At 41.7% G+C, this 12500-nt stretch overlaps 1 protein-coding gene across 7 annotated transcripts in view; it reads left to right on the top strand.

Moving 5' to 3' along the window:
- LOC119576102 overlaps positions 1–12500 on the top strand; it is a 63397-nt gene that overhangs the window by 49327 nt on the left and 1570 nt on the right. For 2 of the 7 annotated variants that reach the window (XM_037923645.1, XM_037923649.1), the window contains exons 2-15: positions 2628–2829; positions 6054–6198; positions 6431–6679; positions 6789–6864; positions 7058–7177; positions 7778–7964; positions 8099–8258; positions 8433–8683; positions 8959–9342; positions 10068–10181; positions 10636–10797; positions 11320–11406; positions 11725–11901; positions 12349–12500. The exon at positions 12349–12500 is cut by the window's right edge and continues 1570 nt beyond it. In XM_037923645.1, the coding sequence (XP_037779573.1) occupies positions 2628–2829; positions 6054–6198; positions 6431–6679; positions 6789–6864; positions 7058–7177; positions 7778–7964; positions 8099–8258; positions 8433–8683; positions 8959–9342; positions 10068–10181; positions 10636–10797; positions 11320–11406; positions 11725–11901; positions 12349–12500 (2466 nt within the window). Of the gene's footprint in view, positions 1–2627; positions 2830–6053; positions 6199–6430; positions 6680–6785; positions 6865–7057; positions 7178–7777; positions 7965–8098; positions 8259–8432; positions 8684–8958; positions 9343–10067; positions 10182–10635; positions 10798–11319; positions 11407–11724; positions 11902–12348 lie in introns of all 7 variants that reach the window. The other 5 variants (XM_037923644.1, XM_037923647.1, XM_037923650.1 and 2 more) reach the window with 4 other exon arrangements.

Below are 12500 nucleotides of genomic sequence, written 5' to 3'. Positions count from 1 at the left end.
AGGGAAAATCAGAGAATGAAGTAGATTCAATAAATCTACGGTTATTACAACCCACGTTTGTTAGGATGCAATGCAGTACTGTATTTTAAGGATAATGATACATGCTAACAACAATAATGGTCATGATTATCAATTGAAGTGACAGAAAATAGGAATTATTTGTGACTTACAAATTAAAATTATCCAAAGCCTGCTCAATAAGAAAAAATAACAAGAGAGAGAGAGAGACAGACAGAGAGAGAGGAGAGAGAGAGAGAGAGAGAGAGAGAGAGAGAGAGAGAGAGAGAGAGAGAGAGAGAGAGAGAGAGAGAGAGAGAGAGAGAGAGAGAGAGAGAGAGAGAGAGAGAGAGAGAGAGAGAGAGAGGAGAGAGAGAAGAGAGAGAGAGAGAGAGAGAGAGAGAGAGAGTGAGAGAGAGAGAGAGAGAGAGAGAGAGAGAGAGAGAGAGAGAGAGAGAGAGAGAGAGAGAGAGAGAGAGAGGGGAGGGACGAGTGAGAGAGAGGCAGAGAGAAAGGAAAAGAGTGATGGAGTCAAGGGGAAGGAAGCAGGGGAATCAAATAAACCCCAGAACTGCAAATGAAGGGCGACATAGTTGACAATGTTACAAACCGTTTCACAACACGGCCGTGCATGTCCCCATAGCTCACGGTGCGCGTCTAAACACAACACGATGAAACGGAGTCCGTGTCCCTAGCCACGATTCTCAATCAAGCTTACCGTAAAATTGCCTTATTTAAAGAACATACTGCTGGTTACTCGAAACTGATGTGGCGATCGGATGGGAGGTGGGGGTGTCCACACTTAAGTGGACATAAACAGCAACACCTGAGATTAATGTTTCTTTGCGTCGTAGCAGATTATGTCGCTGCATTTATGCCTCAGTGGCAAGTTGGCAGTTCATTTCAATTTGCAACGTCCATCTCGATACGGTTTGATATAACTGACATACACATTAATGGGGAATTAAACTGCCTTATAGATCGTTCTATTAAAAAAAAAAAAAAAAAAAAAAAAAAAAAAAAAAAAAAAAAACATTAGTCATCACGTCACCATCATCATGGGGATTCAATGTATATCCTCACGTGTGACTGACTTCAAGGACAAATCAGTCGTGTGAATTACAATCAAAATTTCTGTTTGTATATATCGATATCAGAGTAAACAAACTATAGCACTTGATATTATTGTTCAAAGCACCATGTCAACATTTATAAATTTTCCATCATGTTTTTTTTCTAGGCCCACAGAGAATTTAGGTGCATAAGATTAATGCAAAGTGACATTGATTTTTCCAGTCGAAAATAGACAGCATAGTGAACGCTTGAGGAGGGTCTCGTCCCTCGAACATAGCCACAAATAAACCCATAAAAACAATCAAAATAAAGCGATTTCTTGCCGCCGCCCGAATTCTAATATCTAAACCAAAAAACACAAAAAGAAGAAACTGCAAAACAAAACAACCAACGACTAACGACGGAGTTGATGAAGGAGAAGTTTGCGGAGGAGGATCACGTGGGTCGGGTGACGCGGGCGAAGCTGGTGGCGATGCAGATCAAGTTGGGGATGGAGGCTGAATTGGAGAAGCGAGATGCGCCATGCTAGCTCTTTCCCTCGGAGATATTAGGCTCTATTGGCGTCGAGATGCAATGGGTCTATTTCTGTCGGAGTATATCGGTTCTGTTTATCTGGTGGTGTATTCGCCGGGATGGTTGAATTTCTCCTCGTCGCTTGTTCGTTTGTGGCGATAAGCACCATCTGTTATCGCTGTTGGGGCGTATTGGTGATGGTGACAAACCGCTGGAAAACGCTATAATATCACTCTTTAAGTAAACAGTTATTGCAGTGGATGTAAACACTGGCAGAGAGCAGAAAGGACATCCAGGCAGGTAAACAGGTAAAGATATATAGAACTAGTGAGGTAGGCATGGAGATCTGTACATTAGCCAATAAAACGGAGAAAATAAAGGCTTGCAATAAGGTTACATTATACTGTTAGTGTCGGTTAACACCTAGCAATGACTATATATTGCTATCGGACAGTTTCAGTGATGGTTTGTAATATGTAGAACTATGCGTAACAGAAAAATACAGAAAAAAAATCTAGCTTAGAAACAATAAGTAATGAAGTAAATTCCTCAGTGGGCATTTACCACTCGATCTCGAATGCAATCTTTTCTTTGCTTCAAGAGTTTTCTTTAGGTTAAGCCATGCGTGTAAAGGTCTTAACAGATGATCGAATATGTGACCGTACGCGTATAAATTACCTAAGAGATTCAGAAAGATCACGATGATACCGTAGTATTACATAGTCCCCTGTGTTTACATTTAAATGTGTTCTGGACTCTTCCTTCTATGGCTCGTCTGTTTCCCTGCACCATTTAGTATGATCATAACTGCCAGTAAGAAATACGTAATTAAACACACACGAGATTTTCTTGTATGGTGTGATATCAACCATACATTGTTTGGAGATTCTTCTGTGTATATTATTCCAATACTGCACAAATTAGAGTATCCCTAATATGAATAATCTCTAAGCAAAGAACACTTCATTGTTCATAATCCGTGTATTGCGTTATAATGTATCCAGAATGGTAAAATTACATCGATCTCATCGTCTCCCCTACAGGCCAGCTGGAGAGGTTCAACACCCTTTACATTAACAAGCTGGAGCGAGAACTATCGAGCAGCACAGCCAAGATCGCGGCTCTGGAATCGGCCGTTAGGAGCATCGGCGACCGCGCTGCCGCCTGGGACAACATCCAGAACCACATGACTGTCTGGACGGACCAGTCGCGCACGATGGAGCGGAAGCTGGATCTGCTCAACAGGTTAACCACGCTTTCATCGCCCGTTTTACTTATTTGTTTATTTACTTATTTATTTATTTGTTTGTTTATTAATTTGTTTGTTTATTATTTATTTATTTATTTATTTGTTTATTTATTTATCTATCTATTATTTTCTTTTTTCTTCTTCTTCCTTTCTTTTCTTTTCTTCCTTTCTTTTCTTTCTTTTTTCTTTTCTTTCTTTTCTTTATTTTCTTTCTTTTTTCTTTTCTTTTCTTTCTTTTTTCTTTTCTTTTTCTTCTTTTTCCCCTTCCTTCTTCCTTTTTATGTTTCTCTTTTAGTGTCACTTACCGTAGAATATGAGATTATGACGTGAGTGTTTCATGAATAAAATGACCGAGAGTCAAATTTCAACTCAAATGTTAGTCAGTGTAAATGATTTTTCGAAAATTTGTATCATTTACAAATCACTTATGTAACGCAAGCGAAGCATATATATGATCAATACTGAATCTAACAGGGACTGAATTTCATCCTCGTATGACTGTATTATACGAATAGGTTTTCATTTCAGACCAAGGCAATTTAATTCTGAAATTGTAACCTCTTTAAGGACCACAGAAACAACCAACTAGCTTTGTGGTACTATATAGATATTAGTTGTTATTTCTTGATATAGATACTAAAAATCATTACGGCATCGTGACCATGTATTTGGGTCTTCATTACGCATGCAATGGGATGCAATGAGAAAAAAATGCGATGTCCTAAGATGAATTACTAAATAGATAAATAAAATAACTGGTAAGGATTTAAATTGCGTGGTTAAAATGATAATAGAGGACTATCAATTTAGTTCTCTTTTAATTAAGCAATATAGAAGAGATGTAGCATCGCCTGGCAGAGGCAGTTAAAGTACAGATGTGCAGTGTGTCCGAGATTTTTTATTTGCAGTGTGCCCACGCTCAGTTACTGGCGGGATGTCTTTCGCTTTGCTTTCACTGTATCATTAAATCTTATTATAAACGTTATGCGTGCGTAACTGCTTTCGTTTCTAAACTTCTTAGCGAATTTTATTTGTGATCTTTTGTGCAAGTCACTGTATTTTTTTTCGACAATACTTTGCTTCTTGACTTTATAGAAGACATTTCTTTATTGATACAACATATTTTTTTAACTATAACCATGACGATCTATCATGACTATGAGTGTGACAAGAGTTTAGGATTCAGGTAAATTCCATCTTTTAGGCTGGACTTCAACTTAATTCTCGGTGGAAAGACTGAGGCGGTGCTAGTAAATTTCCTTATGGCAACTGACTCAGCAGCCACCTCGCATCGTAGACAGATCGGTTTTGTTTGTATTTGATTAGTTGATATAGCGGTACCACTGACCAGACGTCGACGCTCCAGTTATGTATCTGGATCACAAATTGGCTTGCATAAATACGCTACAGAAGGTTAGAACAGCGTTTCACGAACAACTGATCGATCAACCCGAATGGAAGTTACCATTGTCTTAGCAGGAAGACAGTGACAGCAGTTAAAGCAACAAACTAGGACAATAAACCATTAAGATAATGCCATTGGCTCTGACGGTAAGCGCTATAAAGATCATTATGACCCCGTGAAATGATGTCAGTTCATTTTTGTCAGCTGCGGATGGACAGCACTACACCCAGAGACGCACACGACCCGTGGTTTGACTAATCAGAGTAGCCGAAGTCTCTCTCGTGTAAACATGTTAAGTGGAAGTCTTGCATATAAAACAACAGCTGTCAAATTAAGCTCCTCGGTGCTACTTTGATTTTAATTGCCATGGTCAGTCTGGGTCCCTCTTATCGGTGCAAATCGAACAGACAGACGCCTTAATTTAAACTCTACAAGGACATTCCAGAATTTAGAAAAAAAAGGACTCATATCCACATAAAAAAGTATCGTTCCCGAAAATAAATGACCGGAGAACAATCTGCCAGTGAGGAGAATTATGTAAATATACAAGTGGCACTCATTCATACTGGGAACGGACAAGCTTTATTATTCATACTTCTCGATGTGACCGTCTGTCGAGCTTTGTTTACAAGTTACTAAAATGATCTTGAAACTATACAAGAAATTATGATATAATATCCCACGTGTTGCTTTACGCTATATCGCATGCAAGAAAAAAATTCATTGAACAAATAATTATGTTAGCGAGTTGTTGCGTAGACATATTATCACGCATTTTTATGACTGCATATCTTTGATCAATTTAACGCTTGGCACTTGCTACACAATGAGTGCATTTAATTAAAGAATTTTTCAAGGGTTTATGATATTTCTCTTTCTCTCTCATTTTTATTTTATTAATATCTATTTTTTGACAGCGAATGCAAGAGGAGGAACTAAGATCAATATAGATTCCACGTCCATATTTTCAGATTGGGATTTAAGATCTGAATTTCCATTTAGTGTTTGATTTACGATTATTTGGGATTTAATAATGTTAATAATGTTCGTGTTGTCAGAGTGCTGCCGTTACATATCAGTGGTAAACATTTCAAAATGATAGGGCGATAATTACTATGAATCCCTCTCTTCTCTGACTCTCTCTCTCTCTCTCTCTCTCTCTCTCTCTCTCTCTCTCTCTCTCTCTCTCTCTCTCTCTCTCTCTCTCTTTCTCTCTCTCTCTCTTCTCTCTCTCTTCTCTCTCTCTCTCTCTCTCTCTCTCTCTCTCTCTCTCTCTCTCTCTCTCTCTCTCTCTCTCTCTCTCTCTCTCTCTCTCTCTCTTCAGAAGTACGTTATCATCTCAGAGATCAAGTAAAAGAAATTGACAATTTATTTTCACACTGCAAATGTACATGAAGAGCTACTGTGTGATGCAACAAACTATAGTGAAAGTGAGGAATCAACGATCGACAGGTCTGCAAAAGTCTTCTGCATTTTTAAAATTGCTGCATCCAGAAAATCCTATCAGAATGATATTGTTTTTTCAGGCAAATTAATGCAATCGCTTTATTGCATAGCATGTACTTAGAGAGAAAGAAAAAGGTAAATAAGAAAGAAAGAAAGAAAATTATATATATATATATATATATATATATATATATATATATATATATATATATATATATATATATATGTATATATATATATATATATATATATATATATATATATATATGTGTGTGTGTGTGTGTGTGTGTGTGTGTGTGTGTGTGTGTGTGTGTGTGTGTGTGTGTGTGTGTGAGTGAGATTAACATTTCGACATTTTTATCTCCTCAGGTGTCACGAGAAGCAAGATACTTGGGAAGTAAAGCTGAACGCCGTGGACGCTCTCAACCACAAGCTCACGGCGCTCGACAAGAAAATCAACGCCATGACGCGACTCGAGTTCAAGGTGGAGCAAGTGTCCGAAAGGGTAGAAGAAGTAGGTGGTCTCCTTCTCTTTTTCATTTTTTATTTATTTATTTATTTATTCATTTACTTATTCATTTATTGTCTGATTGTATGTCTATCTGTTTCCCTTTTATTTTTTTTTATTTTTAGGGGTTATACCATCTTATATTTAATAGTGATTGCCCTAGCACAATCGTAGGTTAGGCTTTTGAGGGCAAAACTCCTTAGAATCATCTTTGCGAGCTGGTCCCCACTTCCCGCAGGTGAATTCTAAGGTCAACTGGGTGAAGAAGCAGATGGCGGCGCCGGAACAGCCAATCATCACGGAATTTGCGGGGCGCGGCCTGCTCAGTTCGCTTGTGCAGATCGAATCCAAGCTTGAAAATATATCCAGCAAGCTACCGAGCATGGGCGGCGGCAACGGCAACGGCGGCGGTGCTGGCGGTGGTAGCGGAGGGTACGGCGCAGGCAGTGGAAGCGGCGGAGTCTTCTCCTCCTTCAAAAGGCCTAGGGTACTTCCTCGACTTTGTGTGTCTGGCATGTGACTTGATTATAACAGCCTCGATTACTTTACTGCATTCGAGTTCCTAGCCGAGCGTGACCCCTATTTATCCCCAGCAGGTGTATGGGTCGCGGTTCCGGCAGCTGCGCCCCACGGTGGAACCCGAGCCAGGGATCCACTTCACCAACGGCGACGGTCAGAACACCTCTTTCTTATATATAAGCCTTATGCTTTGTTCACAGCACTGAGTTGCGCCTTCCCACCATCTCGTGCGGCCGGTTTGCTCTTGAGTTTTACGCCTCATATGAAGATTATTAGGTTTTACCAGTTACGAAAAAAATAAATGGCACGGAGAGGTCCTAAGGTGCGCGTTCTCATTTGGTTGCAGATGCCAATACGTGCCAGTTGCATCCAAGGGACTCCAGGAGACTACAGGACGTGAGCGCCAAAGTCGACCTGCTGTTTGACCGCATCACTGATCCAGATTATGACTATGATTATTTCGTCAGTAAGTTTGGAACACACTTGCCAGATTTCACTGTGATGGGGGCGTCTGTAGGAGATTTATGATATTCCTTGCGTTGCAAAACTTGTTTTTTCTTTTCCCCTTTTTTTCTTATCTTTTGAGTAACAAAACTGAGCAACTAATTTTGCAAGAATTATATAAAAAAAACACGTCGAGTTAATGCTAGATACTGGAACAAGCCGATTAGGTTTCACTTATAAATTTTTATATGAATATTCTTTCTAACTGTAACACTGAATCACTTACGGTCACTTCATCACACTTAGTTTAGTATTTTAAAGAGAAATGAAGCACATGAGTTGGCTCGTCACGCCTACCGTTTCTCTTGTTTCGTAACTGGAGAAGCACCTACATTTTCCTCAAGACCTTTCAACCTACTCACGCCTTCTCTTACCTCCAAAATGAAGAAACATTAACATTTCCTTCTAGATCTTGCTAGCTACCCACGCCTTCTCTTGCCTTCAAAATTGAGAAACACCAACATTTCCTTCTAGATCTTGCTAGCTACCCACGCCTTCTCTTACCCTCTAACTGGAGAAACACCAACATTTCCTTCAAGATATTTGCAACTTTACCTCACAGGTCACATCCCGAGACCGTCGTCGCTGAGCAGCCAGAGCAGCGGCCCCAACGGAGGCTCGGGTGCCGGTGAGGGTGAGGCCTCGCCCGAACACCTCTTTGCAAGATTCTGGAAGAGTATTTTCTCGCCTTTCAAGAAAATGAACAGGAAGATCAGAGTCTTTGAAAATCAACTTGCCGCTGTTCAGAAGTTAGTATTCGTTCGAATGAAATTAGATATATCTCATTATACTTAAATAAATTGTTAGAATTTTATATAATTACTGTCCTACAAGTAAGTTTGCAAGTCAGAAAGTTTGGATATATCATACGAGGTCCTTGCAGGTCGTGCAACACCAGCTTCAGCATGGAAGGCTACGCGGCAGAAGTGGGCGGCGTGCTGCAGAAGAAGCTCATGCCCCTGGACGAGGCGCTGCGGGAGGAGATGCTGGAGACGCGCGTGGCTGTCAATGATCAGGCAGCCAACATTGAGAAGGTTTCGCAGGTAAGGTCATGGAATTCACTGTTCATGGAACATTTCACCTTAGCTGGTTCGGGTCAGGACACGTTCTTCCTTTTAGATTAACCTGATAGACCGTTTTTGGAAGACTGGCAAGACAAAGGGAGCTAGCTTCCATCACATTCGATTTTAATTTCTGGTCACCCTATCCTCCTCCAGGCTGTGGGTAACACTGCATACATGGGCGAGCAGTTGCTATCGGAGATAAAGAACCAGTTCCACGCCCAGCGAGTCATCATCCAGGAGCGCTTCGACGAGACCCGCGGCCTCATTCTCCAGTACTGCGCCAACGGCGGCGGCGGCGGCAGTGGCGGGCCGCCCTACAACCCCCCCGCCGCCCCCCGCTCGCCCTCCTACCCCACCACCCCCGTGCCCTCCAAGCCGGTCATCCCAGTCTTTCCCACGACGAGGTTGGTCGACCGACTTTGGAGTGTTTTCCATCTGATTGATTAGGGATACTTTCATTTCTTAGAAGGAACTTGAGCTAACACTTCAATATTAGCTACAGTGACTTAGAAATGAGTTAGATTTGCTTTCAAAGTTACTTTGAGACAACAGTTATAGCTATACACGACAAACCAGTCACATATTTTTGCTGGCGTTTTATTGCGCTATCAGTTGAGGTGTTGACACGTGAATAGGTCAGTCGGCCAAGCAGAGTTTTCCTAAAAGATCTTAATTCCAGACTAAAGAAGGTCAGGAACAGACACAACCGTGTACATCCTGATGCAGAGCCGGAAATACACACATTACAAGGCGGAAGGGGACACAGGTTCAAATATCGCTACAAGTATAGGTATAATGACCCTCTCCAGAGAGCTTTGGTACAAAGCCATCGCCAAGTCTCCAAAGTGGCTTCAAGGCCCCAGTCAGCCCAGGCCCGGAGAGGCAAGATAAAAGGCTATCGCCAGTCCGCTTCTCATGAGGACACCCCGCATGACATGGCTCAGCCCGAGAGCCAGTCGAGGATGAGTCCCAAGCGCCAGCAATCCCAAGGGTTGTCGGACCAGGGGAGTGCGGGGCGGTTGGGACGGAGTGCAAACGACCAAAAACCGACTGCCTCGGAGGTGTGAGTGTTGCCAGTGCAGCTCCCTACATAACTCTGCTCCTGCGTTAAACTCTCCTGAAAATGATTTCATAAACCTCTCACAGGCATCCCCCCAATTCATAGTTCCGTCACGATGGACTACAGCTGTAGCTCCACTTGCGATAGTCCGATGTCGCGCCCTTCACTCTGAGCTTCTTCCGATCTGATTCTCCCGTAGAAGCATATCCTCGTGCAATATTAACTGCATTTTGTTCTCTGAGGAAAGAACGAGGCCTTCCACTGAATGCTTGTGTATGAACTCTGCTCTGTTGTGGAATAATGATTGCGTTGGAGCTCTGCTGGCTTTTAGCTTTTCGAATCTATCTATCCGAGACGGAAGAATGAATCACTTGAGCACTACCTCTCTCTCGTGACCTCCGGGTGCAGCGTGCAAGGACACGGCGCCCCGAAGTAGTAAACTGAATGTATAATACGTTAATGCAGAATGATAGACGCCTAGTTAAATCTAACATACATTAAACTACATTCAGATGGCGGTGAGGAAAATAAAAGATGAAAAAAATATATATATCAACCAAGTAATCTGACCATAAATTCCATAGGCAATTTTCCATCTTTCGAAACTTACTAACTTTATCCACAATCTCTGCTTATCATAGCCTTTCCGGTACACGATAACCGCCCATACCATAAGCATTACCACTTCCACCCTGTGAAGTCCTTTTTTTAAATATTTCCGGCTACAGCAGCGACATAAGGGACTGCACCGACCTTCTGAGTCAAGGATACAACCGCAGGATTGTCTTCAACTTCAACCCGGACTCGCAGAGACACTCCAACGGACATGATTACTTCCACAGGTAAATTGACTTGTCTCTCATCTCGCTCTTGTCTGATGAGGATCGTCTACGCTGACGCTGGTATATAATGTTTTATTTACTTGTATGTTCATTTATCTATCTTTGTATTTCTCTGTCTATCTGTGTATCTCTGTATCTATAATTTTTTTCAGTCTTTATATATGTTTTTTCTATCAGTCTATTTATATTTGTATCTGTCTATCCATCCGCCCATCCGTCCATCCGCCCATCCGCCCATCCGTCCATCCGTCCATCCGTCCATACGTCCATCCATCCATCCATCCATCCATCCATCCATCCATCCATCCATCCGTCCATCCATCCACCCACCCACCAAACCCACCACAAACCCACCACAAACCCACCACAAACCCACCCACCAAACCCACCACAAACCCACCAGTTTATCCGTAAAATCCAAATGGCATCCAACGAGGCCTTTTGTCAACCCCAGGTACTGCGACCAGGAGACGGCCGGCGGGGGATGGACCGTGATCCAGCGGCGGGGGATGTTCGGGCAGCCCTTCGACAACTTCACCAAGTCGTGGAGGGACTACAGACTCGGCTTCGGTGACCTCTCGCGCGAGTTCTGGTGGGGGAACGACAATATATACAGGTGAGAATTCGGGTGGAGTGTCTCGATGTGGTGCGATTTATAGTTTTTCTTATATATGTATATGTATATATGTATATATGCATATATATATATATATATATATATATATATATATATATATATATATATATATATATATATATATATATATATATATATATATATATATATATATATATATATATATATATATATATGCATATAGATGTACATGTACATCTACATGTAGACATAGACATAGACATATACATGTGTGTGCGTGCGTGCGTTTGTATGTGTGTGTGTGTGTGTGTGTGTGTGTGTGTGTGTGTGTGTGTGTGTGTGTGTGTGTGTGTGTGTGTGTGTGTGTGTGTGTGTGTGTGTGTGTGTGCATATATTTTTTCTTTCTTTCTTTCTTTTACTCTTCTCCCCTTTTTTCTTTTCTTCTCCTTTTTTTCTCTCAAGTTGACCATTTCTTAAATACATGTAATACAGTTCACGAATTTCCTGAAAGTTTTACCGACCACTCTTCCCTGTCGTCAGGATGGTGAGGAGCCAAGATACTATCATCCGGTTCGACTTGTGGGACTTCGATGGCAACTACGCCTACGCTGAATACCTGAGTTTCTCGTAAGGAAGCTGCGATGAAAACGATTCAAAATAGAATTTAAGAAAAAAAAATACTTATGTCACAGTAGATGAAATATATATGATAAAGAGTGTCCATGTTTAAGAATTCTTGTGTTCAAAAGTCAGGGTCTTGAAATATCGTTTAAAGTTTTTAAAATTTATTTATGGCACGTCTAGATAAAATATCCATAATAAAAAAGTGTCCATATTTAAGAGTTTCCGCATTTCAAAAGTCAGAGTCTGAAATGTTATCTTTAAACAACATGAGCGATATGCACATACTCTTCCCGAGTACCTAACAGCTCCCCCCTCCCTCAGCATCGGCCCGGAGAGCGACAACTACCGGCTCAGCGTGTTCGACTACCGAGGCAACGCGTCAGACAGCTTCTCCGCCCACAACGGCTACCTCTTCTCCACCGTGGACAGAGACAACGACGAGGCCCCTGACTGCTGCCCTTGCGCCCCGGCCTACGGAGGAGGGTGGTGGTTCTACAGGTGAGAGCACCGCCTTTGCCTTTCTTTGTCTTTTTGTGTGTGGTCGCTTTCATGAGTGTGGTTTTCATAGGGAGGAATTCTTATGTTATTACTCGTGTACTTTCTTTGATTCTTCTGATATTGGTCCATTCCTGTCTCTCATGTCACCAGCCTTTCAGAAAGGAAGAAATGAATTAATAGCATTGTATATTAGCACTGTGTTTATTTGTCTGTTCCATGAATAATACAAAAAATAAAAAAATAAAAAATAATCTTGCAATCTAGCTGCTTCGAGAGAAGCCTGAATGTGTACTTTCTTTGATTCTTCTGATATTGGTCCATTCCTGTCTCTCATGTCACCAGCCTTTCAGAAAGGAAGAAATGAATTAATAACATTGTATATTAACACTGTGTTTATTTGTCTGTTCCATGAATAATACAAAAAAAAACATTTTTCTTGCAATCCAGCTGCTTCGAGAGCAACCTGAACGGCGACTACTTCACCAGCCCGAAGGACAACGACTACTACCGCGGGATCATCTGGGAGCTGTGGCTCGGCGACTACTCCCTCAGGGCCACCGAGATCAAGATCCGCCCCGCTAGCTTCTCCGGCAGCGCCG

The sequence above is a fragment of the Penaeus monodon genome, chromosome 8 (genome assembly GCF_015228065.2).
Source record: "Penaeus monodon isolate SGIC_2016 chromosome 8, NSTDA_Pmon_1, whole genome shotgun sequence".
Lineage (NCBI taxonomy): Eukaryota > Metazoa > Arthropoda > Malacostraca > Decapoda > Penaeidae > Penaeus > Penaeus monodon.
Note: the sequence above shows the minus strand (reverse complement) of the source record. Positions and strands in the feature narration are given on the sequence as shown.